The 26,507-nt window shown below is 41.4% G+C and overlaps 2 protein-coding genes across 5 annotated transcripts; both read right to left on the bottom strand.

The window, feature by feature from the left end:
• Positions 1 to 2,667: 2,667 nt before the first annotated feature.
• Positions 2,668 to 3,838, bottom strand: IGIP (IgA inducing protein). Its single transcript, XM_075541651.1, has one exon. It carries the CDS (start codon positions 3,769 to 3,771, stop codon positions 3,628 to 3,630), a length of 144 nt encoding a protein of 47 aa, XP_075397766.1. The 5' UTR covers positions 3,772 to 3,838; the 3' UTR covers positions 2,668 to 3,627.
• A 2,991-nt stretch (positions 3,839 to 6,829) lies between these two features.
• On the bottom strand, positions 6,830 to 24,683 carry PURA (purine rich element binding protein A). 4 transcript variants are annotated; one of them, XM_075541649.1, is made up of 2 exons: positions 24,579 to 24,683; positions 6,830 to 18,066 (listed from the first exon to the last, which is right to left on the bottom strand). In XM_075541649.1, the coding sequence occupies exon 2, from the start codon at positions 17,923 to 17,925 to the stop codon at positions 16,963 to 16,965; it is 963 nt and encodes a 320-aa protein (XP_075397764.1). In that variant the 5' UTR covers positions 17,926 to 18,066; positions 24,579 to 24,683; the 3' UTR covers positions 6,830 to 16,962. The 4 variants fall into 4 exon arrangements, with proteins under 4 accessions (XP_075397764.1, XP_075397762.1, XP_075397763.1 ...); XM_075541647.1 differs by lacking the exon at positions 24,579 to 24,683 and adding an exon at positions 23,675 to 24,083; XM_075541648.1 differs by lacking the exon at positions 24,579 to 24,683 and adding an exon at positions 18,905 to 19,244.
• Positions 24,684 to 26,507: the final 1,824 nt, after the last annotated feature.

The raw sequence follows: 26,507 nt of genomic DNA, 5'->3' as shown, positions 1-26,507 counted from the left end.
GACAGTGAATGAGCTTTGACATCAGCCTGCTTAGATTCGGAACTCTGTGTGACCTTGGGCATATTGATCTTTCTTTGCCTTATTTCCTGATTCATAAAATGGGGGCAGTAATAGTACCTACCCTCATAGGGTTGTGATAATGAAACGAAATAACCTAGGGAAAAATCTTAGCTTTTTGCTTTGCATATTTTAACCAATCCATGTTAGTTTTATTACACAAGCATTATGCTCTTTTATGCTCTTTTAAGAATGATCTCTATGAAATTAAAGTGACAACAGCAACTCAGAAGACTAGCTAGAAACTTGAAGGAGCCATGAGCTTATGCTAATAGAGAGGCAGGAACAACTCCAAATAGCCCACAACTCCATGAATATAGATAGTCAGTGTCACTATACTGTACATGTAGAAATGGTTGAATTACTGTATGCTTGGCTGTGTATATTCACAAAAGAAAAGAAAGTAGTGGGCTTAAGAAATTTAGCATAGTGGCAGTCCAACCTGAGGCCACTAACAGAGACAGAAGGCAAAGCGAGGCTAGGGCTGCTGCCAATCTCTAGGGAGCCTGACAGAGACACTTGACTCTCCTGGGAAGGCCAGGGTAGGAGCTGGGCAGGCAGAACCTGGATGCCTAGAATGGTAGGGTTAATCCTGATGGCTGTCAGGTGAGGGTATCTTTCCTTTTTAATGTTGCAACACCCTAAGTGCCAAATGTACTGGTTTGAACAAACCAAAGTGAATGAAAGTGAACTTTGGTAGGACAATTAGAATGGGAGGGGAACGTGGCTCCTCTTTCCAAAAGTTCCAAATGTGCAGGGGTTGGGGGTAGATGGTGAGGTGAGAACCATGGAGGGACACGATGGCCCTGAGGTCGGCTTGTCATCAAACACTGCAAAGGTGCTAAGACTTCTCTCTCTCCTCGGATCCTGAATAAAACGAACCTTTTCCAAAACATACTACATGAAATAAAAAATCCCTATCTGTTTAGAAAAAAAATAATGTTACCGGATAAGAAAGGGGTTTCTAAAAGCCATGCCAAAGAGCCACAGCGAATTATAGACCACACAGCTAAATCAAAGTTAGCATCGCTGGAGGTGGGAATGGGAAGAGGTCGCCAATTATATTGCTTTGAGAAGGAAAGAAGTAAAACTTACCAATTTTGTTTGTGTATGTCGGACCCTTTCTTGACTTTTTCCTTGGCCTGGAGCTCAGACATTGCCCAAGCCTGGGATGTTCTTCTCACAGCCCTGTAGCATGGGCATATTAATCATGGTCCCATTGAGTATGGTGAAGCTTAAAATACTAAGGCAGCGGTCCTCAATCTGTGGGTAGCAACCCCTTTAGGGGTTGAACGACCTTTTCACAGGGATCACCTGATTCATCACAGTAGCAAAATGACAGTTATGAAGTCACAACAAAAATAATTTTATGGTTGGGGGGTCACCACATGAGGAACTGTATTAAAGGGTCGGGGCATTAGGAAGGTAGAGAACCACTGTACTAAGGCCACAGGACAGCTAAGAATAGGCCTGGCTCCTGGCTTTTTGATCCATCAGTGCTACTTGTCTGGGAGTGAATCATGAGTAGTTTTCTATACTTCTATGGGTAGAGTTTTCTACACCTCTCGGACAGGTTCTCTGGGGGTTACATTACTCCAACTTGAAGAGAAGAATTTGATCTCTTCAGAAAGTGCCCATCTGCCCTGTGTGCCACCCTTCTCAACCCAAATCAGAGGCATTGCAAAGTTAGGTAAAAACTGGAGTACTGTAGGCACCCACCAACCTCTCCCCAAACTCTCATCTTAAAGATTCATAACGAAAAGTGCACATTTTTATGCATTGGTGATTCTTAGACATGGAAGCTACTCCAATTCAAGGCTGTTGTTCTCTATTAATGGGGGCTGGCCATCTTAGCAAGGGGAAAAATTTTTTTAAAGTTTCCACGGTCTGAAACTGTGATTGCATGAATTTATATTTATATGGCAGGGCATGAATATTTAGAATATAATCTTTGTCACAGGCTTTTAAGGCCCTTGGGGATATGCGTTTAAAGTGCTCACCTGCTAACTGAGAAGCCATCACAGAATACGATGATTTACAACCTTGATAACCCACTAGGGTAATTCTACTTTGTCCTATAAACTTGCTAAGATCCAAAATCTCCTCATTGACAGTGGGTTTGGTTGATGTACACAGTCTTAAACATTAAGGGTAGTTGTTTTTTTTTTCCTATAGTATGATTTTTTTTGCCAGCAACCTTAGAGAAAGTTCTAAGATTTCCTAAGATTCAGCCTGAAGGTAAATGAAAGTGTTAAAAACAAAGACAAAAGTTAAATGAAAGGAGAAAGCCATAACTATAGGGTGGCAAAAAATACATGAGAAAATTCCATTATTTTTTCATTCCATTCCCTCCACACCCTCCCGCCCCCCTCCCGAAAACTTTTTGAAGCCTCCCTGTATGTAACTTCAAATTCCACTTCCAAAGGTTGAGGGAAATCCCATACACCTGAGGTCTAGAGTGATTTTTGAGCTTGAGGGCTATACTGGGATGATTCTCTCTGGCCAGACAGTATAATCTTAAAAACACTCCTGAAGGTTCAATCTCCCCACCTTTATTTATTTATTAAATCATTTTATTGGGGGCTCATACAAGCTTATCACAATCCATACATACATCAATTGTATAAAGCACATTTGGACAATCATTACCCTCATCATTCTCAAAATACCTGCTCTCCACAGGTCGAATTGGGATCATGATAGTGAGGGGGGTGAGCGGGGAAGAAGCATTTAAGAATTAGAGGAAAGTAGTATGTTTCATCATTGCTACCCTGTGTCCTCCCGCGGTCCTTCTGTATGGGGATGTGCAGTTGTGAAGGCTTACTCTCGTGTCCTGTTTTTATTGATAACTTCACTCCCTGTCGGCCATCCCACTCTCTAGAAAAAGTCATTTTTGAAGAGGAACTCATGGAAAGCAATACCTTTATTTTCTGCAGATGATTCTCTTTATCTTTTGTCATGGACTCTTTTGGGGGTAGTAATCCTCCCACTATCCCAAACCAATTTAAATTTTAAAACGACAGAAAACAAAGTGGGGCAAAAGAACTCCTTCCATGGGAAAGGACTATGGTGTATAGGGGAGAGTTGGTGGTACCCTTTAACATGATGACAAACATGTTAATTGGTAAAGAGCCAGAATTGTTTTTTAAATTGACCTAGGAAGTCAGATGGGGAGGTCATCATATAAAATCCTAACGAATAAAGAAATCGGTTTTAAAATGGAAAATATTTAGAGCTTTCCAAGGTGAGAGCATACAGTTGATGCTTGCAGCCAATTTCTGATCATAGGAAACACGCAAGTATACCTGATGCTGAGTCCTAAAAATGATTTTCCCACCTATTAAAATATATATCCAAGAACAGACCCGCAAAGGCACTGAAACAAAAGACTAATCTGTATATATAGTCACATGAAAAATAAACATCTTTATTTTTTGCCTACTTTATTTCATTTTTTCAAATAAAATTTAAATCTGTACAAAGTATACTGTTACAGTATATATTTTGTAAGAATCAATGCCTAAAAGAATCACAATACTTCAATAAGCAGTACAGCAGACCTCGCTAGTTTCAGCTTTGATATTGAACAAACTCAAGCCGGCTGATGCACAACACATTTGCTTGGTTTCCACATGGTGAGTTCCCAGCACTGAGATGGGAGAACATGACAGCAAGTATGGTTATATTACAGCCCGACACACTGCGCTTCTTCATGTGATAACAACTGCACGTATTTAATACAGAATGCTCAAATTTACTTCTTAAATTGCATTTGCTTACTTCTTAGTTGGCAAAATTCAGCATTCTCAATGGGGTCCCCAAACAGTGCAAATTAATGATATTCTACTGTATATTGGCACATCTCCAATAAGGATTAACTTATAAACTCAAAGAATATCAACAATTTTGTCCTAAATTTTAACTAATGTACATCTGGTCCATTTAACCAAAGTCATTTTGGAAAGATATTAAAGAACAATTCAATTTCTGAAAGGATATTTTTGACCATTCTTTAGAGAAGATAACTTTTTAAATTGTCATTAAAATGTTTGGCTATAAAAATTTTACAAATTTGATTAGAAATTTCAAGATTATGATTCACAGCAGACAAATACAAACTGTTTATATTCCAACAATACCTACTTTTAGACTTTCAAATAGAGCACAACCATGTCAGCTGTGTTAACTAAACTTCTGAACAGTGTACTAAATTTATAAGTGGTGCTGGGTCTAGCAAGTGTAAATACACAGTATATTTCAATGAAAAGAATTGTCTTCTTTATACTTTATTTGTTTTCCCATAAGGAAACATTAATGTTTACATTCTTTAATAAAGTTAATCTTACATCAGAATATAACTTAATACTGTCAGCAACAGGGACCACACACAGTAAATAAGAAGCACATTTAAAATAAGTCTGAATTCACATAGATTAACATTTGTTGGTTAATAAAATATTGACAGTATTACAATCTTACAATATTTACAGTAAGAAAAATCTAGAGTAATATATACCTTTCACAGCAGGATTCCTTATTTTATTTATTTTTCTTCCAGTTTGGGATTGTGTATACATGAAAAGCTCAAAATAAAGCAACTCTGTAATATAATCTTAAAATAATGGCTACTAGAGGGAGAATCTATCACAACCATTGAAAATAATGGTGACTTCTCACGGAGTCTGTGGCATCTGAGAACCCAGTTAATTAACCAAAGTCTTGCTCAAACCAGCCTCAGTTACCCAGAGTAAAGCTGCAGAACTCCGGCCTTCCCTGACTGCTGAAATCCCAACAGATTTTCTCAAAGTCTCAGAAGAAAAGAGGGAAAATAGGTTTCAGCTCACACCTCATGGCTGGAAGCCTCCAACCAATATAGCACACATTCCCCAACTTATGCTAAAAGAGGACCAATTTCACCCATCAAACAGTCACAAGAGTTCACCTTCCAGGTAGTGTGCTTTGACACAGAGCTCACTCCCTGTTCAACTCTTGTGCGTTCGGGTCAGGTATGAAGTTGGCCTGTATAACACACACCAGCATCTCAAAGACTTGGGACTGGGCAAAGAGACAAACTAATGCAGTTTGCACTGAGAGCAACAGGAAAAATGGGAAGTGATGCACATTTCCAATTAGAATGGCAATAAGACCCACATCCCTAAACTGGAATTTGGCCAGGGCATCAGAGTTAGCACCCCCTCTCTGAGTACCACAGCAGTTGGGATGTACACTATGGGGCTTCCTCCAAGAGAGTAACACCATATGGGACATTAGTTTAATGATGACTCCCAAGCAAGCAGATACAATTCTTGAATCTAGGGCTGTCTACAGCACGAGGTCACTTCATTCAAGCTGTGTGACCTGACCCAACACTGCTTACTTCAAGAGAACTGATGGGCACAGAGTACTCAGGGATACGGCTGCTGGCTACTTTGGACTCTAGATCTCACAGGTAATCAACAGGTATCTGGGATTGAATTAGCAAACTGTACCATTGCTCCTTAAACAGACACTGTCAGGTTTGAAATCATGTCAAGCATGAATCTTCACTGTCAGGTCAGAAATTGAAGTGGGAGTCTTCCCACATCAGCCAAGGTTCTCTTATTAAACCTTAGAGGAGTAAGACAGTTTTTCATGTTGCAAGTGAGTGATTAGTTTACTTGTTTCAGTCAAACTGGATTGGCATACCAGACTGATCTATTTAGTTAGCTTTTTTTCTTTTTGATTCTTACGTATGTGCAAACCCAAAGCAGTTGTGTTTGGGCTAAATACGCTGACAGAGAATATTCAAACAACAAAAGTTTTAGTAAACTTCTGTGGCATTTTCTTTTTGGAAGTCAATGCAAGATCTAAAGGTATTTCTACCCAACAAGTCTGTTTAAGTGTTTAAGGTTATTTCCTTTTTGGCCCTATACAGAATGCTATGACTTCTATATAGGTCTGAATGCTGCTCCATGTAGATTCCTTCTGTATATCTAAAAATATATACTTTTCAGTAGTTCAATACATGGTTAATCTTCCTACAGAGGAAGATCTTTGTAATCACATGTTGTAAAGTAGAAAAACATCTCCTTTCTAAAAAAGGAAATATACTTTCCTATTGTACACTTTTGAATAAGCCCAAAGACATGCACCCCAAAATCATCAAAACTAATACATGCACTAAAATGGTGTAGAGTTAGACTTAAAGTGCTGCTTCTCAATTTTTAAATTTGGAAAAGACATTTTGTGATTTACTGATTCAAAGATTCCCCACCCCACCCATGACATTAAGAAATAAAAGTAAAAATGTATGCATAAATCTTTAAACTATTCTTTACATGGGGGAATGAACAGATAAACTATCCTATTTATAAACTGGGTTCCGCGTTTTAAATAAAACCAATAACTACTGGAAAAATGTTTTCAAAGATAACACACTCAAAACAAATATTACTAGTAAATAATATTCTACATAGAGAATAATTTACTTTGGTTTTATGTACCTTCTCAAAAATAATACTGGTGTCCCACATGTCACCAAACTGATGTGTTCCAGCAAAATTGTAAGGCAAATCTATTTTCCTAGTGACATCTTATTTTCCAATAGCAAAACTAAAATATTTTGGTGAGGAAGGGGTTAAGATAATGGCTAACCCCTTGGCATCCTGAGCATTGTGGTTTATCAAACTCTACCCTGCTAGAAGCTGTCAGGCACCCTGACCCCTGCCTTGAACCATATGAATGGCTCCCACGTTTAGAGATGCCTTTACTCCTTATAAATAGCTCTCAGAACTTTGCTTCTTTTTTCTTCTGTCTGGTTGTTATCAAGTCTAATCAAGCTGGTTGCAATGTCACATTTTGCTAGTAGGGGCCACCATCTAATAATTATTCCAATCTGCCATGTTTTTAGCCAATAGTTAGTTTTGAATTGTCTCAACTAGTTGCAGTAAACTTTCCTCTACAGAGTTTATTTAGAGCAAGATCCTTAACTTGGGTTTCAAAAGATGGGTGATACCCCTGAAGTTGTAAGCAAAATTATCTGTGCATATGCATTTTTTTCTGGGGAGAGGGTCCATCACTCTCATTAGATTACTAAAAGATTCTGTAACCCTTCCCACAAAAGGAAGGGCTACAGGGACTTAAAGGGATACCCGTAATTCATCTTATAATGAGACTGGGAAATAGGGACAAAACCCCTAAAAATGGCCTCCAAAAAGGGGCCAAAATGCTACTCTTTCCCTTTCATTCACATCTGGGAAATAAGTGCTTCAAATTAGGAAAAAGAATTAAAATGGTTAAACTCCATTAAAATATAGTTAAAATTATTTTCAACCCCCACTCCACCCCGCTTTATTTCCACAGGTGGTTAAATTAGCCTCCAAATAAGACCTAGAGAAGGAAGTTTTCTCTTCCCATAGGAAATTCAGAGAAACATTGCTGAACACAGTCCACATTTAAAGATTTGACAGTATAAGACGTCAACAACTCTAATAACACAAGCCTTTAATTTACAATTTTGGTAAAGGATTAAATATATATTGTTAACCTTCATTTCCCTAAATTGGTCCATGTTTAGAAATCTACCTGGAACAATTCCACTAAATAAACCCAGAATCTGAACAAAGGAAATTTAACTTTTCTACCCAAACTAGGAACACAGTCACTACGTTCTGCCATAGAGTCCAGCCACAAATATACACAACTATTAATCTAGAGATTTTCTCATTTCAAAGCAGGTATTTGAACCAGTTCATACTGGTTTGACCCTCTGCTAAGAATTTGCATTTCCACCCGCAGATAAAAGGATATTAGGGTGGGGTGGGGGAATGCAGATACCCAACACAGGTTCTAAAGGGAACAAACGGATTTGAAGCCCTTTTCCAAATACATCACTGATAATTCAACAGAATTTGCAAACATGAGCTCTAGAACTAGCAAAACATGCTGAGAAGAGCAAGTTAGGAATTAGTGTCCCACCCCTCAAAATCCAGAACCACACTCAAGCATTCCAAAAAATAAGCCAGATCTGCAGAGAAGCCTCTCATTTGTTGGTTTCGAGAGAGCTGTCTGAAAAACTACGGGAAAGGGAATATTAAATGAAGTGACAGCTTACAAAAAATAATTCGTCCAAAACACATCTGTCTTATTCACAACACTGTCAAAGCTCCCCCCCCCCTAATTCTGAACACGGTGTTACACAATCTCACTCAAGACAAAAAATGTTTACAAGTGTACCTTCCCCCCCCCCTTTCTTTCCATAGCATATCTTTCAGGTTATAAGAATGCTTCTGGTTAAAATAAAATCTCTTATCCCTTGCCACCCTCCCTCCATCCAAAAGTGAGTCAACCCTGAATTCCAAAATGGAATATTTAATATAATCATTTTAATATCAGTTATATCACAAACTAGGAAGAAACCCTAATGACATTATGGAAAACTACATGAAAGAGGGAGCTACCACTTGTCACCCACTTTACTTTCAGCGTTTTAAGCTAGTACCCAGCTAGACTCAGATCCCATTGAGTTTAGTGGGGAAAAAAAAATGAACACTCCAAAACCAGGCCACATGGGCTGGAATTTGGATCTCAAAGATATCATCATTCATGCATTTTCCCCCCTCTATCCTAAGCTTTCACTTTGTCTATTCAAGCAGTTTAATAAAGCTCACATTTACAAAGGGTTTTGTTGGCAAATAAAATAGGTAACATTTTTATCAAAACAAATTTTGTTTTACATATCTAACATTAAGAAATATTTTCTTGGTCTTATAAAGCATATTTAATTGCATATAAGTTTTACTTTGGGTGGGATATTGAAAACATAATTCTGCAAGAAATTATTAAAGACTAGAAACAAAAGTGAAAGTGACTAGTCTTAACTTTCAAAAAATCAAGTGCAAAGATAAATAGTGCAAATAATGAAAACTACAAATTTTATAGGCAACTTTACATAATCTTTCTTGCATTTGCACTTCTACATATTGAAAATAGTTATAAACCCTAACAACTGTATGCAGCATGGAAATGGGCTATCGTTTATCTCCACTGACTAGACTCAAGAAAACCTTTCAAAGACTTATCTCACAGTTATTTAAATCACTGGTTTTGACACTGGTTTGGGAATTCTCTTCTTTTTAAATGATTCCTACGGGAGGAGCTATTTCAGAAGGCCTACATTGACTTAAACATGTTGTAGTATGTATAGAACTATCTTATAATTCAAAACCTGACTATGATGTAATTTGAAAATTATACTAAGTGCTAACTACAAAATAAGCTGAATAATTTTGTTCCACAGAACAATCCTACTATTATTAATAAATTTAGTATGGGGGTGGGGTGGAGATTAACCTTCCAAGTTCAAAACCAGAAGCTTTTGGGGACTATTTTTTTTTTTCTTCCCTCCCCACCTCCACCCGCTTGGGGACTATTTTTAACGAGATTTTATCACTAATGTGTAGTTATGGGTAAAGAAAACTTGAAAGTGATCTGCCAAAATAACTGGGAATAAATCCATACTACATTAGAAAACAAAAGGTTAATCCAAGTATGTTTTGATTATATGACTTAAAAACACAATAATTTGTTACTTTAAAGTGTTTTAAATGCAACATGGATAATGGGAGTGGAGAGCTAAACACTATCAGCTCACCCTACAAAAGGGATAAGAACCTACAAGATGTACTTGTGAACACTATTAATATCTACCACCACTGAACTCTTGGAAATTCTGTACTTTTAAAGTAATAGAGAGAATGGAAACATCAAAGAAACAAGTTTGGAGGTATATTGTATCATTTCAGAAATATAGTATTAAGGGTCTTATAAAATAAGTATACAATGTTAAATGGTTGCTAGGATTAGAAATGTAAAAAGGTTTGGAACCCCAAAATAAAATAATTTAAAGGCTATTTTGAAAAGTTAAAAAAAATACATTATACATTACCCCAAGAAAATAGATATTTGGTAGGTTATTTTTGATAGTATGAAAACAACTGTGAAAAAGTTTGAAATTTTCTTTTCTCCAAAATGTTAAGTTCCCATTGCCAACTTGCCAGGAAAAGTTGCCATTCCAACCACTGTACCACTTAATTTGTCTCAAAAAGCAAACGTTGTACACATGAAAACAGATTTTATAATGTATCATCAACATAACAGCAGCTAAAGACCAACAGCTTTCTCATAATCAAGGAGGGATCCATTTTCTCTGGCTTTATTGAAACTTCTATCAACTTTATTGTCCTTAGCAAACAACTCTCATTCAAATGTTACCTTAGTAGCTTTTCCTGCCACCAATAAAAATTCCTTCTACTTTAACTCCATTCCTTTCCCTTATGTACCTCTCAAGTGCCATTTCACAAACACATTAACAGCTTTTGCCATGTCTGCTCTTAAATTCCCAAATCCTAAGTCTCAGCCCCCAGTAACTTACCTACACATACCTCTTACTCTCCTCAATTCAGAAAGTTCTAAATAAACATTCATTTCAATGTTGTTAACACTTTCAACTTAAGACTATGGGGGAAACAGCAGTCAGGAAAAAAAAACTGCCCCATTACCTCATAATACAGAAATCTTTCTGGATCATCAGTTAGCTATGTTCTAAGGCAGGAGTCAGCAATTTCTTTACTTCCCTCTGAAGGGGGTTAGCTTGAGTGCCACTGGCAAGGCCTATGGTAAGAAGAATAAAGATAAAAATGAAAGAGAAACAAGGAAACAGGAAGACAATGGGGAGAAAATGTCAGATGTATATGGTAGGCAAGTGCTAGTAACAATTACTTTCCTTGGAGATTATCAATTTATCTCAACTAAATGGGAGTTTGATTCAATCCCAACATGTGTCCACTAATTTATTAGCTGATGGCCATCACCATTGTGCTAGTCAAGGTGAGTAAGTTAGTGAATAAGTAAGTCTCATAAATTCAGCTGTTAATTCACAATAACTTTTCTTAAATCTTTCTAGGATTCTTCTGCAGTAATCTAATTCAGACACATGCTAACAGGCCCATTTCCATGTATCTCGAAATTCTAGACATAAGGGCTTGGTACTTGAACTGGGGGACTTCTTGAATTACCAAAGTACATCCTTAATCAAGAAAATTAAACTCCTTTAACTTAAAAATTTCCCCCTTGGAATGCTATACAGATTTAATAAGCAATTATTAACAATCATCAAAACAAGGCATGTTTTCTGAAAACTGTTACAAACATCTTATGTTTCCAAAAGGAGCAAAATATTACTGGTCTGTAAGCAGCAAATTTATTTTCCATAGAAGATCACCACCATGTTTCTACCTATCAACAAAATGATTTTCCACAAAAGCACAGTAGGAAAAAAGTAAATGAAAAATACTAAACAGAAAATATGGGGGCAAAATAAAAACAGTAAATGAGAAGCTATGAAATGTAGTTAAGAAAAATGTAACAATTGACTTCTGCCATTATGCAAATTTCCTAAAGGCATAGATCATCTAGTCTACTCACCATCAAAACGTGATAGTGAGAGTTTAGCAGATCAAAGATGACAACTGTTGGCTTGGGTCCCAGCACTTTTCCCTTTTCACTTGGTTGACCTTGCATCATGAAATGCTCCCTTACTAAACGCCAGTTTAGATGATCTTCACTTAAGCATAACGCCATTTCTGTTCAAAAAGGGCCTACAATTTAGGTTTTGTTTAGGATCAAGTAACTCCTCAAATATTAGATTCAGATTTTCTTAAAGATATATTGCAAATTCTGCAGTGACAACTTAATAGTCCTTAACGCTGCTAGGTGAAAACAGCAATTTAAATGGTAGTGATCATTTGTTTTATAAAATACTTCATTATGAAAGGCCGAAATCCAGTTAACATACAATGAAAACCTTGGAAGTATGACATTTTAATGTGATTTAAAAATCAACTTTGCAGAAATAACTGTTGAATGCAAACAGCTTAAGAAATTTAAAAATATTTCCCTACTTATTCCATTGTCATGTTATACTCAGAGTTATCACCAACTGTCCCAACCTAACATGCTAAAGATTCCTTTCTTTTAGGTTCCTTTACATAGAAAGGATTTCATTCTAATTCTTCAAAGGACTTTTAAAAAAGAAAAACGTCATTAGATTTGGTATCTCTTTCTTATGGGAATAAAAATCTTGAAAGAATGTTCACATGTAAGATAAAATGAACCAAAGAGACATGAAAACTACAAGACCAACAATCCTCATTTTAAAACTGTCTGGGTGTGTGCATGCACATGTGTGAAAATGAGTGGGAATGTTGTAGGAGAGAGGGTGAGCCATGCAAGGAAGATACAAATAATCATGCCTATGGTAGGGTCACCATGGCTGGCAGAACACCCACAATGTCATAGAAGAAATATGTGTTAGGTTAGAAATTTTCAACAGTGCCAAAACATAAAATGTGAAAGTATGGAAACAAAAATGAATGAGAGAACCCCCACAGGCATCAAATTCCATCACAGAAAGAAAGATGGACATGTGCATTTTTTAATATACCAAATCTTAATTGACTTAAAGATGATATAAAGTGGTTGGCCATGATATCACTCAAGTTCTAAACACTGAGGCTTATCTTTATCCCTCCCCTTCAACCCATATTCAATTTTCTTGCAGACAAAAACTATACCATCACTACATGAAGAATAAGAAATGAAAACAGTGAGTACAACTGATATATATCCATTGACTTTTATTACAAATGTTCTTGATCACTTGGCTTCAAAAAGTTTAAAATCAATACCCTATTTTGTGTATGCCAGTACAAAGCAAACTGTTTTACAAATTAAATACCTAAAAATTTGACAAAAATATTAAAATTTGATGAAAAACAATTATAAAAATCCTTAATCTCTCTCTTCAAAAAGGAGGCAGTCTTCCCAGTCCTATTATACAATATTAATAATATTCACCATTTTTAGAATAGGTAACTAAATTATATCTTTTCTGTTAACATACAAAACTCTTAGACTAATAGATTTTTATTTGTATATGCTCCAGTTAAGTTAGTGCCATCTGATTGCAATATAATTACCTATCTTTAATTGAATCCTAATTTACATTTACTTAATAATTTGCATAGTTTTCAAGGATAAAGGTTATTCTATAACTAATTACCATAGGCTATTACAGTGCTATTTTTCAAGGCAATAAAGTATTTGCTCCCAAATGAAATTATGTGTTCTTTAGGTAGGGATTAAATTGACTAGCAGCTTCCCAGTACTTGAAAGATCAAATTGGAAGTTATCCGTCTCCAGATGTGAAGACCATAAAAAACACACTTTATACTTTGAGTAAAATTTTAACCCAGGTATGGGACAACTAAAAAGTGACACTTTCAAGGTTTTTTTGTTTCCCTGTTAGTTTTGGTTTCTCTCCATGGCTTTTGAGAAGCTGGAAAAGTTTTCTTTCCTAACCAGCATTGTCTTTTTTCCCCATCTGGCAAATCTTCATCTACCTCCAATCTGTATCTAGTGGAGGAAGCACCGACATGGCTTTTCTTATTAATTTCCTTTGTTGTCAAAGGCATGTATAATGATTTCTACAGTCTGGCTAGTTAACTTTAGCTCCCTCTGTGGCTGGATGACTGCTGCATCTAACATCAGCATGATAAATAGGAGGCACAAATAAAAAGCTTAAAAAAAGACTTGGTGATTTAAAAGAAAGAAACAACACACACACAAACACACAAGGACATTTCAAATCTGGTGGCTGATCTCTGGATTAAATTACTTGACAGTGTCTCTCATTTAAAAGAATGTCAAATATTGCAATGCAGTTCAAGTTTTGTTTTATACTTAGGCAAATAATATAGTTGAACCAAGCTCTTGGACCTTAGTTGTAAGACAAAGCAGATCAACAAAAATAAGGCATACTTGTTGGGAATTCAGTTTCATTTATGTTTTTGGCACATTTGATCATACTGTCTTCTAAGAATAACACATATGGTCAAATATACCACTTCCTTTAAAAAAAAACACAAATAGAGTTTACCAACTAGCAAAATAAAAACAAGGAAAAACTCCAACATAAAACACTGCAATATAGAACCGTGGTAAAGTACTGAGCACCTGGGGGGAAGGGCAGGGGAAAGGATGCAATTGGAGAGTGAAGGGAAGGATGAGAGAGTGCTTGGGGAGGTAGAGATGCAAAAAAAGAGCATCTTTACAGTCACTTAGTCTTTTCTATGATAACCTCTAAGTCTTAAAAGATCTGCACGTGGATTTTTTCAAACCCACTGACCACAAATCAGACACTGGTTTCAAAATCTTTGTTTAAGATTGTGTTCAACTGTTATAGTGTAAATACAAGTGCACAGTACATGTGCTTCTTGATCCGGTAGGATTCCAAGCAGAATCTGAAGTCTATAGGTAAAAGAGGCTTCACTTAGGTGACTCTGACCCTAGAGAAAACCTCACGAAAGAACTCGCATCTCAAAGGAAAGGACACTTTGCCTAAGTTTGCTGTGTTTCTGTTGACTTGCACTACTTATTGGTGGCTACTATGAAACACTATCTAGAAGTACTCCAACAACCTGTAGTACAAGGCTTAACTTTAAGAAGCTATAGTAAACAAGAGACAAATCAAAGCAATTCTCTTTCCTAACTAGTTAACAGCACAGAGAATGCAGTCTTTTTTCCATTATCACAGTTAAAGTACAGTGAACAAAACAGCTCAACAAACCTTAAGACAAAAAAGTGCAGGTTATTAATGTTTACATGCAATTGATAAGCATTCCAAATGTCACATTATGCACTGTAAAAGCTCAACTTTACTATATGAAAATAAGAAAAATGCACCTTGGGGAAAGGGAAAAAGCAATTTAATCATTTCCAGTGATTTTGTAAGTAAAGAAATTCCTAACTATTGTACGGTCACCTCGTATTAACATTGTATGAGTATTAAAAGCAAACAATTTAATGGGAAAATGCACAGTACAATGGAAATAGCTTGTTTTTCAACACATACAGTAGATCTCAAAAACAAAGACAACACACTCAACCAGGGAGCTTAAAAATATCAAATCAAAACCCAAAGAACCAGCAGAAGAAAAGAAAAAATCCTTCAGAAAGACAACTGTTACACCTTCCTAGGCCAATGCTTTACAAAATGAGAATGATACCTTCCAGCTCCAAGTGGTGTCTTCTACATACAGCAGTTAAATCTACAAGGCTGGATTTGCCCAGAAACAATTCCATTTCCCAAACTCTGTCAGACAGTCTTTCTTCCTTTTTTTTTTTTTTTTTACCAAAATACTTTCTACAGAATTCCAAACCAAAATGTACTGTTTAAGGCATCTTTTTTTATAACGTTTTCTCTTCACTCAAAGATGATAGTCATGCAGCAGTTTAATGATAAAAATATATTAATATTTTACTATACAGCAGCAAGAAGTTAGTTGTCAATTAAAAGCACACGAACATCTTTAAATGAAAATTTGTAAAAGACTAGCGTTACAAACAATTTCAGACTGGAGGACACCAGCTTGGTAAAGTGCTCTCCTAAGCTTGCATTTTCATACCCTACACCTTGAATATAGGAGTTATAGAATATACTTTTGATAAAAGGCTTATACACTTGGGGAACACAAATACACTTAGCATATAATGTAGCCAGTAAAAACTAGCACCACAGCTACATGGAAATCTTTTACATACACCAACTTGGCTTTCACTTTTCAATGAAATTCAGAATCCATGGCTCAGTAGGATAACTTTACAATTGCGCTGCTCTGCTTTTTTAACAGGTCTACATAAGTTAATAGCACTGGCAAAAACCAAAGGATAGCTTCAGACTTCTTACAAGTTTAGGAGACAGTGCTAGTGACCACAGATAGACTTACTACCTGATGTCCAAATACAGGTTCACTGGAAATTGCTGCACGTTAGTTAAGTTTTAAAATCTTTCCACACATAATAAAAAAAATATATTATGAACAAATACAAGTACATCTCATATACACAAGAATGACAAAATGCCTACTCAAAGCAAACAGATACAGAAAAATATTATGGGAGATTTCCTCTTTCTTTCTCTTTTTCCTTTTACTATTTGAATAACTTTGGTTCAAACCGTAAAAATCACAACTTAGCAAATTTCATTTAAATGCCTTTTTTTAATAATTTCTTCATGTTCACAGAAGTTTCACTGACCATTTTTATATGTTTAAGGTCCAGATGCAATGCATATTGTATAAAAGAGAGCACTTATTACCTTGCATGAATTAAACCTACGTACCTTTAACTCTACAAACTTCTGCATAACATTTAGACAAAGCTCAGACACACAGCATGCCTAGCCCTCATATATATACACATCTCTAATCACAGGTATATAGGGTGTCAAATATACTATAATAACCTCCAGGTAAGGTCTGAAATTTGGTAACAAAATGAGAAAAACTAAAAATATTATTTTACGTGTTCTAAAATATCTCTTTTTTGTGCTAAAGTCAAATGTTAGCTCAACATGAAAAGGACTTTTATATAATTCAGCAATATTATAATCTTGACCATTTTGCAAACACTTTTAATAATAATAGCTTAAACGTGTACAAAAGTTCTTGGTTAATTAGGGAAATAAACACTCAGTTCTTTATATTTTTAATCAAGTAGGAAACACAGTTCATATAATGTTATTACTTTTTGCATTTTTTTTTGTTTTTGTTTTTTTTAGCAGCTGCTTACTGTTTTATATGGTGGATAAAGTGGACAACATCCAGCGATGGGTGGCAAGTCAAGAAGAGAAACTGTCAGTTGGTGGAGGTTCTGTGGGTGGTGCTCCCAGGGAGTTAACAGTTATTTATTTCTTTTTTTTACATTTTCTTTTCTTTCTTTACAGTATATTTTCCGTGTGTAGATACGTGTGTGTGTGTGTGTGCGCGTGTGGATGCATGTGGGGGGGGATTTTTTCATTCAGTTTGATCAATCTTCTTCCCCTTCTTCCTCGCCCTGCAGCAGCAGGGTGGCAGCGGCGGTCTCCTCCTGTTGCTGCTGCTGCTGCTGGTGGAGCTGCTCACAGGCAGCCCGTTTCTCCCGCTGTTTTTCTTGAATCTTCTTCATCTCCTCCGAGTACTTGCAGAAGGTGTGCCCGAACTTGGCCCACACCTTGTAGGGCACGGTGATGGAGTTGCGGTAGGTGGGCTTCACCTCGCTCACGCGCATAAACACGCCGTACTTGTTGGAGCCCACATCGAAGAAGAAGCGCTTGTTGTCCACAGTCAAGGAGGTGCCCTCGGGCAGCTCGGCCGGCTCCTCCTCCACGCCGTAGTCGTCGATGAGCTTGGCCAGCGCGTCGCGGAACTCGATGAGCCCCTGCGCGGGCAGCGCAATGGTCTGGCCCTGCGTGGAGCCGAGGCCGGGCCCCCGGTTGACCGTCTGGCGGATGCGCAGGAAGCGGCCGCGCTGGTTCTCCTTGAGATCCATGTAGTACTTGCGGTTCTCGCGCACCAGGAACTCGCTCTTCAGCGCCCGGCGCGGCTCGTCCTGAGCCTGGGCCAGGTCGGGCGGCTGGCTGGGGCCCAGCTGCGCGTAGTGCTCGATGAAGTCGCCCAGGTAGTCGCGGAACTCCACGGCCACTGACATGGAGAGGGTGAGGCGGCTCTTGTTGCCGCCCGCGCCCACCTCGGCGATCTTCAGGAAGCGGCCCTTGGCGTTCTGCTTCACGTCCAGGTAGAAGCGCTTGTTCTGGATGTCCACCCGCTTGGAGGCCAGCTCCTGCGTCTCGTGCTGCAGCCCCCCAGGGGCCCCGCCACCGCCGCCGCCGCTGCCGCCGCCACCGCCGCCGCCGCCACCGCCCCCGCCGGAGCCCGAGCCGGGGTGCCCCAGGGAGCCGCCCGAGCCCAGCGCCGCACCACCCTGCTCGCTGCCGCTGTCTCGGTCCGCCATGATGCTGCGCTCCGCCGCCGCGCCGCCGCCTGCCGCTCCGCCCGCCGCCGCCTCAGTCGCCTCAGCCGCCGCCGCTTTCCCTCCCCGGCTCCGCCTGCTGCCGCCGCAACCCCCACAGCCAGTCAGCCACTCTCGCGAGATCTGCGGGAGAGACGAGACAGACGAGACCCGGTAACAGGGCACTGACTCCCCAGTACAGTAGCAAGGCACCCTACTGTACGCGCCCACCCGCCCACCGGCACGTGACCCACGCCCCTTCCCCGGCAGCCAACCCCCCAGGCAGCCAGCCTTCCCGCCCGCCCACCAGGCGGCGCCCACCCACTGGCCCTCACCGACCCCCCTGGCTGGGGAGGGGGAGGAGTGGGGCGCCGTGCCGCGTCGCAGCCGCCGCCACTACCACCACCATCACTGTGACTGTGGCAGTCCCTGTAGGTCAGACCCTGAGTGGCTTTGGCTTTGGGCCGGAGAACTGGGGGCATGGGGATGAAGGGAGGACGGCCATACTAAGCTGACAGAGAACAAGCCTGGACTCTGCTTTCCGGTGACCCAAAGAGAGACTGGGGGGGAAGGGCCTGCGCAGCGCAGTCAAGTCCGATGCAGAGGGGACACCGAGTCATGGCCACCCCTCCCCTGCGGCTCCAGCCAAACCCAGACCCAAACCCAGACAAGCCCGCCCGCTGCCTGGCTGGGCTGTCTCCTACCGCAGAGGCCTGGCCGCAGAGGGAGGCTGGAGAGGAAGAGGAGAGGTGGTGAGGCGGCAACCCTCAGCTGCAGAGGGGGCTCCCTGGGATGAGGACCGGGCGCCAGCAGCGGCGCAGAGTAGCAGACACCTAGCCCTTCCCTCCCCCTAGCCCTCCCCTCGCTCCCGCCGCTCCCTCTCCCCGCTCACGGCAGAGCAGCTCTGGCCTCAGATGATCCCGCTCCCCCCTCCCCCCAACCGCAGCCCCGCACAGCGGAGCGGGCGGGCAGGCGCACTCACTGGCGGGGGGAGCCGAGGAGAGGATGGCAGACGCACCAGGGCCGGGGTGCCCGCAGTGCCTCTTCCCAGGGGCTCTGCCCTTCCCCCAAACAACGATCAAAAAGAATCTCTACACTCGTCCAAAAACCTGCAACCAGTCCCCTTGGGACCACGACTGCCCGCCTGCCTCCCCTCCTCCTCCCGAGATTTGGGTAAGGGGGGCACCCTGCTCAGCACTGAGCCCAGCCTGGGTTGCCGGCCAGCTCTGCGGAAGAACCAAGGCCTTGCCGAGCATTCAGCCCCTAGCCCATTCTTCTTCATCTCTGGAAGGACCCAGACGGGCGAAAATCAAGCGGGCTTTAGGAAAATCATGAGCTAAAAATGTCAGGAATTTCCTGGGAAACGCAAATCCTTACGGGATTCATTAGAGCAGGTTTGTTCACCCCTTTGGCCCTTCCCCCCAGAATTCTAATGTGTCAATGAAGAGCCCCCAAGCCCACAGTAAAACGTTAAGAGATTGCCGGTTTTTAGGCAGATAGATTACTAACTATTAATTAACGAATGCGTCTTAGGACCGTGACAGGCACAGTGAAAGGGAACTCCTGGGCACAGGAGGCTCAGGAGTAAAGAGGGGCTCAGAAAGAATGGATTTCTCTATTCCTAAATTTGATGTATAATGCAGGGCTTATTTTCTTTCTTCAAAATTAGACAGCAAATGCTCACACACCCTTGCAGCAATCTGCAGCCCTGGCAGCTGTGGAAAAGTCAGCTTGCTTCTGGGGGACCACCTTGCCAATGCTACTACCCTCTCCCTATCACCTTCTGCAGGACTGGGAGGATACCTTCCTTTGGCTTTCTCAAGTGCAGATTGTTGTCTCCATCCTGCGAAGGATGTGCTTATCCCATATGTAGCTGCCATTTCCATAACATCCCCTCCCTACAAAGGAAGACCTGCCTTTATAGGTTCAGAGAAAGCTGAGCACCTGGTTATCCTGCTTCTTGGAAAAGAGGAGCAAAGGGAGGAATAAAGATCAGGAAAATGGGCAATCCAGTGCATAAGCCTCGTCAATGTTGGGGCCCTCAAAGAACCCTAGTAGTAAGCCTGTACCTCCTAGGCAAATCTGCTTGCTAAGTATTCATGGCTTCCTTTTCTTTAATAAAGGGCCTCATTCTATTTAGCTACTTGAACCAACCATAGTGACTTCCCAATAAAGAGGAAGAAACGGGAAAGGCAAAGTATCTTGCCACCAAGAGTGAACCAGTTATCCAGTGAATGGGACCACCCATGTCCACTGGTCCCTGGAGTGGCTCTCTAAACAGGCAGGCCGCCCCGCTGCTGTGAGGTAGAAACCCAGGTTTTCTGCCCAGTACAGAACTTTACCTTAGTTAGGGAGTAATTGCCAGTACTGAGCAGGTCCGATCCTTGTAGTGACGCCTCTTCTGCCTGTCCTCACCCCCCTATCCCACACCTAAATTGTCAGGAAGGGGATTTAGGACCCGTTGGTACATCCTCACTACACAAAAAATTTTAGGTGAAGAAGCGGGCAACTCCTCCCCGTCTGAACAGTATAGACTCAGCTCCAAGAGGGAAGGTAGAACACTGTCTGCATAGAGTTGGGCGGGGCAGGGCGGCAGTGACACTCCACTGGTGCTCAGAGTTTAGAGAGCTGGTGAAGTTGAAGCAAAGGGCTGCAGCTCTTGCTTAAGGATTTTACCTATCTAGAAACTAAGCCTTTGTCCCTCAGGAGAGACCTCAAGGCAGCAATAAGGCCAATAAGATTTCAATGAAAAGGCCAGTCCCACAGTCCCTACAATTCCCTTCAGGGCTTGAAAATATCTGCCTTCCTGGCCCAACTTTGAAGTCTACATTTCTTATTCTCAGTCTCAAACATTTATGTTGAGGGTCTCTAAAGAGAATTGAGTTGGATAGTGCCCTGCTTTTCTGGAAAGTGACTGTCACCTGGGACTGAGTTCTTAGCTCCTCAGTACAGACGCAACCAATGAGAGTTCTAGGCAGAATACAATTTCAATATCATTTGTACCCATAAATTGTGAATTTCAAGCTCAGATCAGGATTGCTACATATAAAAATTCTGCCATCAAATACCAGCTTCTTCCCTACTTTATAAGCATAGCTAATCTAAAAGGCAGAGGAGACTAATGCTTTTTCTAAAAGAACGCAATAAGTCATCTATTTAGTGAAATTTCACTACTGAAACAAGTTAACTTCAGGATAACCCTTAAGTATGAGACTTTTCTCAGACTACAAGGGGTGAAAGGTATCTTTCCTTAGTTGTAGTACAGAATAGTCTTAAAAGCAACCTGGTTAGCATGAATACTTGCTCAAAGAAATGCCTCTAAACACAAAAACTCTTTAAAAAAAGTTTATAGTAGTAAATAGAATTTCAAAGTTAGACTTGAATCTCAACTTTGAAAATCCATGAGAAAATCTGTGTACTTAAAAAGACTTTTATCCTTAAATTAATTACCTAAACTTGGTCAATAAAAACCCTAGTCTAGTACTCAGCTATTTGAATTTATTTTAAAACAAGTGCTTGTTAAGTTAAGCTTATTTCATTGTAACATATGAAAGGGGAGCGAGATATATTAATAGACAGCAAGATACCTGTGTTAATGAAAACATTTTAGAAAAGCAACACTCCCTTTCTCCTTAAAATTTGCGTATAACCTCCCAAAACAAAAACTGGTCTCTAGATTTCTTGAGTTCCTTTATTAACACTGCACACACATTTTGAAGAGAATAAAGACTAATTTTTAATTCTATGGTCTTCATGCCTTCAACAAACTCTTACCAACAAAAAACGTGCACAAAGAAACAAACATTAGACCAAACAAGCAGGGGAAAAAAGTTCAGTTTTCCTCAGCCTGATCTATAGGTTGATTAAAAAACCAACCTAACAATGTTTGCTTTTGGAAGTGAAAATTAACACATATTTGTATAATAAACCTGTTGAGAATGTGTACCTACCTTTGGGTATTAAACCCTTTTGATTGCCGACCCCCCAAAAATGTGATCAATTAATTTGAAGAAAATCACAAATTTCCCAAATAGGAGAGAAGCAAGAACATTGGACCTTGTATTTTCAAATGCTACTTAGGTTAAATGCCTGTCTTAAACCAGGCAATTATCTTCACTGCCCAAATCATTAAAACTAGCAGAAATGTTATACTGAAAATGTTCAAGCTAGAGAGATTATCTATTTCTTCTCAAAGTTATCTACCAGAAAATAAAAGGAAAGTTCCAAATAAACCTTAATATTTAATAACAATAAAGACTAACAGCGACAGAATTTCATCAATCATTTAAAAAATCACATTTCTAGAGCTCCCCATTCATTGAAGTTATGCCTTTTGCTGCTCTTTTAATGTTCTAGACTAAAGATACAAATTATTTATTTGAAATTAGAAGAGACTAACCCGTGACAAAACCTCACATTTCACAAACTATTTTTCTTTAAAACATCTGAAGTTAAATACATGTATCAAAAATTCAATAACCAATGCAAAGAACCTGACATTTCGCAAGCAGAAAGGTCCGAAGAGAACCAATTAGAATGCTAATAGTTCTCCCTACACAGAGGTTTACATTGTTTTATTAGTACTAAAAGGAATACAATCAGCAACTCTACACTGGAAGCAACACTCCAATTTCCAAAGCCGCGGTCCACAAACGGCAGTTTGGGCGGAGAGCAGTAAAGGTCCTGAAGTAACCCTTTTCCCCTCTTTACCCCCAAAACGGCAAACCGAATCCAACCTATTGTAAAGCACCAGGTCCACCTTTCCGACGACGCAGGGCGTAAGCAGCGACCACTGCAAAAAAGCTGTCCCAAAGCGCTGGGCCCCACATAAATGCAAAGGCCCCCCGAGGAGAACGAATCAGAACCCACAGGAGGGTCCTGCAGGGATGTCGTAAATGGGGTGACATTTATTCAGGAGTAGTCAGTTCTGAGCCAAGGGAAGTTGTCTCAACCCTTTGGGTCTCTTGACCCAAGTTCCAGGCTCATGGAAGACCCATTTGTGGGGCTTCCTTACCTTACAGACACCTAAGTGCACCTCTGGGGTCCCACTGTCGCTCAAAGGGCAGATTCTCTAGCTTCACACGCGTTCCTTTTGTCCCCAACGGCAGAGGAAACTGTTGAGCTGACCTAGGGCCATGGGGCACCCAAAAATGGCATTTTCGGTTCACCCATCCTTGGGCCCGGCATCATCTGCGATGTCCGCACCGTTGCATTATTTTTACAACGCATCCGGGTCGGGTGTGTGCCTTTCTTTTTTTGGGGGGGGGGGTTTGGATCGTAGAGAAGAGGGGTTGTTAGTGGAGCCTCGACTACAGAAGCCTCCGTCCTCCCCCCTCCCACCAGGAATACTGTGTAGGGAGTGTAGGCCACGTCCGGCGCAAAGTCCCAGGCCCCGAGGCGAAGGTGCCTGGGGAAATGGGGCTCACTGATTGCTAAGCAAACAGCACCGCTGGTGGTCTCTAGTGCCAGGGAAGATAGAATTCTTTTATTTTAAAATTTTAGGGTGTGTGTCTTATTCTGTTCTTTTTTTGGGGGGTGGAAGGGGTTTACTTGAGCGTGCACTGCGGGAAGAAGCGGCGGGAGGGGGGGGTGAGGCTTGCTGCACTGCCTGGGCCCCTGGGAGGGAGGGTGTGGGAATGTCTGCACTGGTACCACAATTATTCCCGCGGGAAGGGAGGGCAATTACGGAGGATGGGGTGGGCGGCACCTCGAGCTGTGGCGGTGGCAGCAAGGAAGGTCGCAAGGGGCTTACCCAGGCGGGCGGGAGCTGTCCGGCCGCAGGTGAGGAAAGGCGCGCACGCGAGACTGGCGCGAGGACGGGGGAGAGGAGGAGGGCGCGCGCGCGCGCACACCTGTGCTGGACGGCGGGGCGAGCCGAGCTGCGCCTCAGCCTCGCTCGGGTCCGCGGGTTGCAGAGGGAGGAGGGCGAGCGGCCTGGCAGGCGGGGGCGGGACGCCGAGGGGAGGAGGCGGCGGCAGCCGCTCGGCCGGGCGCGGGGCTCTCACTCGTTCACCTTCCGGGGGCGTGGGGTAAGTCCCGCTCCCAGCCCGCTGTCCGGCGCGCTCCCAGCCCTCTGGGTTCTCCCTCCTCCCCCTCTTCCCCTGCGGGATCAGATCGCCGCTGCCGCCGCCGCCGCCGCCGCAGACGGCAAGTCGTGGCAGCCAGACGTCGGCGCGTAACCCGGCGCTCCGTGCGTGACTCCGGGCGACGTCAGCGCGCGCTCCGCTCTCTCCTCCAGTCCCCCCTTTTTCTCCCCACTCCGTGGCTTGCGCCCTTCGTTTCAGTTGCGGCGGCAGCGGCCACAGCGCGCGCCCTCAGCCTCCTTCACGCGCCGCGCGTGCGCGCGTCCTCCCTGCTGCCGTTGGCGCCTCAGCAGCCTGAGGCCCAGACCTCGGGAGGCGCCTGGAAAGGCGGCTTTCTGGGTCTTGGCGCCGCAGTTTCCCCGCGGCCCGGCCGGCCGAATGCTCCCTGGAAGACTCAGCCCGCCCTGGGCTTCTACTGACAGAAGCCCGGCCCAATGGAGCCCGGTTGGGCCCGCGCCAGCTCCAATTTACGGGCCTTCGCTGAGCTGCGGCGGCCCTGTCGCCGCTCCCCCCCCCACCCCCCCACCGCTCTCCTCCTGGCCACAGGCCTTTGATCTCTCTGGAGGGTCTCACCTTGGCCTTCAGACACCGGCCGGTAGGGGCCAGAAGGGCAAAATTAGCATCAAAAAGGAGGCTGGACTGCGTTGGGCTGTAGCCCCAGGGGTTCTTGACAGGAAGCGTGGGGCGGCCCAGCCTCCCACGCTGCGTAGGTGAACCGGGCCCCTTTGAGGGCTGTGACTAAGGCCAAACCCTGACATTATTTATGTGTCCTTTGGTCAGGAGGGAGAGTAAAAGGCACAAGTTGGTTTTATAAATGGGCCTTCAAGGGCGAAATGTGAAATGGACGTCCTTTAAAACTTAAACCAAACAAAACCCAACTTTAAGAGTGACAAGCTTTTTTGGTGCACAGTGACTTTTTTGCCTCGCCTTGTATTCTGTTCGCGTTGACTGAATGGCAGTGATTGTATTCTGTCATCTCCGGGTATTAGTTAAAAACTACTTGCTAATTAGAAACTGCCTTCATCTTACAATTTTTATAATAGATCTGAGAAGGCAACCTGTGATTGAAGGAAACTTAAGTCACTGTCCTAATTTATTTCAACAAGTATAGTCTCAAGCTATTTTGCAGTCCACTTAGATAACGTTTTATTAGGCAGTGGCAGAATTTTAAACACTTGGTATAGGAATTCTTTTTCCACCAGGAGCTTGTCTAAGCGTTGGAGGCAACAAGAAGCAAGTGTAATTAACCGTATTTTATAGATTAGCTGAGGAAATCATGCTACAAAAATGTAAGTGGTTCAGATTGGAAGCAGCAGTCTGCCACAGCAAAAGGGAAGAGTCTCTTTCACCTCCTTTATCCACTAAAGCAGATGCCCTTCCATTGGTTTCCTCCATTTATCTTGAGGGGTCATCTTGCAGACATGAATATATAACAAAGCTTACTAGCTGTAAATAAACAGATGTAAGGGATATTTCCAGAGGACACGCCCCACCCCACCCATCCTAAAAGGCCTGGGTTTGAAATTTTCTGCAGCCAAAAAATTTAGCTTAGAAAGAAATTATATGAAACAATTCAGCTTCTATACTAACAGCAGCAAAATATTTATTGATCCCTAATTAGAGAAAAAAATTTGAGACAGACTTAAGAGTGATAGGTCATTTCCCTTGAATTGCTTATTTACTCTCATCTTTAGGTGGCAGCACTACTATATAAGTACCTTTGAAACGACAGTTTTCTGCAATATATTCTAAAGATTGTCCTATATGCTTCCAACTATTTTGGGGATTAGAAACTGGTGGAAATATGAAATAACTGAGAAAATAATTTGAAGATTCAAGATGAGTAAAAACAAAAGTTTTCAGAGAAATTAATAAAATTCATTGAACAACTGGAATATTGGAACCTTTCAGAAAAAGATTTTTGAGATGTAGTACAAGTAGCATTTTTACTCTTGAGTTCTTATGTCAATATAGTACAAGAGAACCTTCCAAAGCAAATCATGGTTTCTCAATAATGCATATTACTAGCATTTACAAGTTTAAAGCAGCAAGTTAATGTAGTTGCCATTATTCTAACTGAAAATTTAAAATCCAGGGACAGTTTTTCCTTATTAAACAGTATCAGATTTATCAGTATCAGATCTTAAATAGAATGTTATTGTTGACCCTTGTATAAGAGAGGTTTCTTGACTTCTCTCCTGGCTTCCCTATTTGTTCATATACAAAGTCAATCACCATCCCTCAAACTCAAAGGAGTGAGAAGACAGCTGAACCACATGTAAAATGGTAGCATCTTCAAGATAATTTTGCATCTTAATTCCTCCCACTTTTTTTAAGGTGAAAAATTGATATTGGGGTTGTTTGGATCAAGTGTTTTCCAAATATAATTTTGTCTTAACTTTATTTATAAAAGGTCCTCATTTGCCACTTCTCCAAACAACTCCCCCCAAATTAAATTTACATGCATTTCAAAATAGAAACTACCTAAGATTTACAAAGTAA

Source organism: Tenrec ecaudatus, chromosome 2 (genome assembly GCF_050624435.1).
Source record: "Tenrec ecaudatus isolate mTenEca1 chromosome 2, mTenEca1.hap1, whole genome shotgun sequence".
Lineage (NCBI taxonomy): Eukaryota > Metazoa > Chordata > Mammalia > Afrosoricida > Tenrecidae > Tenrec > Tenrec ecaudatus.
This window is presented reverse-complemented; position numbering and strand designations above follow the sequence as displayed.

Bases quoted from the DNA above. Each gene is read 5' to 3' on its own strand.
- IGIP (XM_075541651.1), bottom strand. From the start codon at position 3,771: ATGAAGAAGCGCAGTGTGTCGGGCTGTAATATAACCATACTTGCTGTC.
- PURA (XM_075541649.1), bottom strand. From the start codon at position 17,925: ATGGCGGACCGAGACAGCGGCAGCGAGCAGGGTGGTGCGGCGCTGGGC.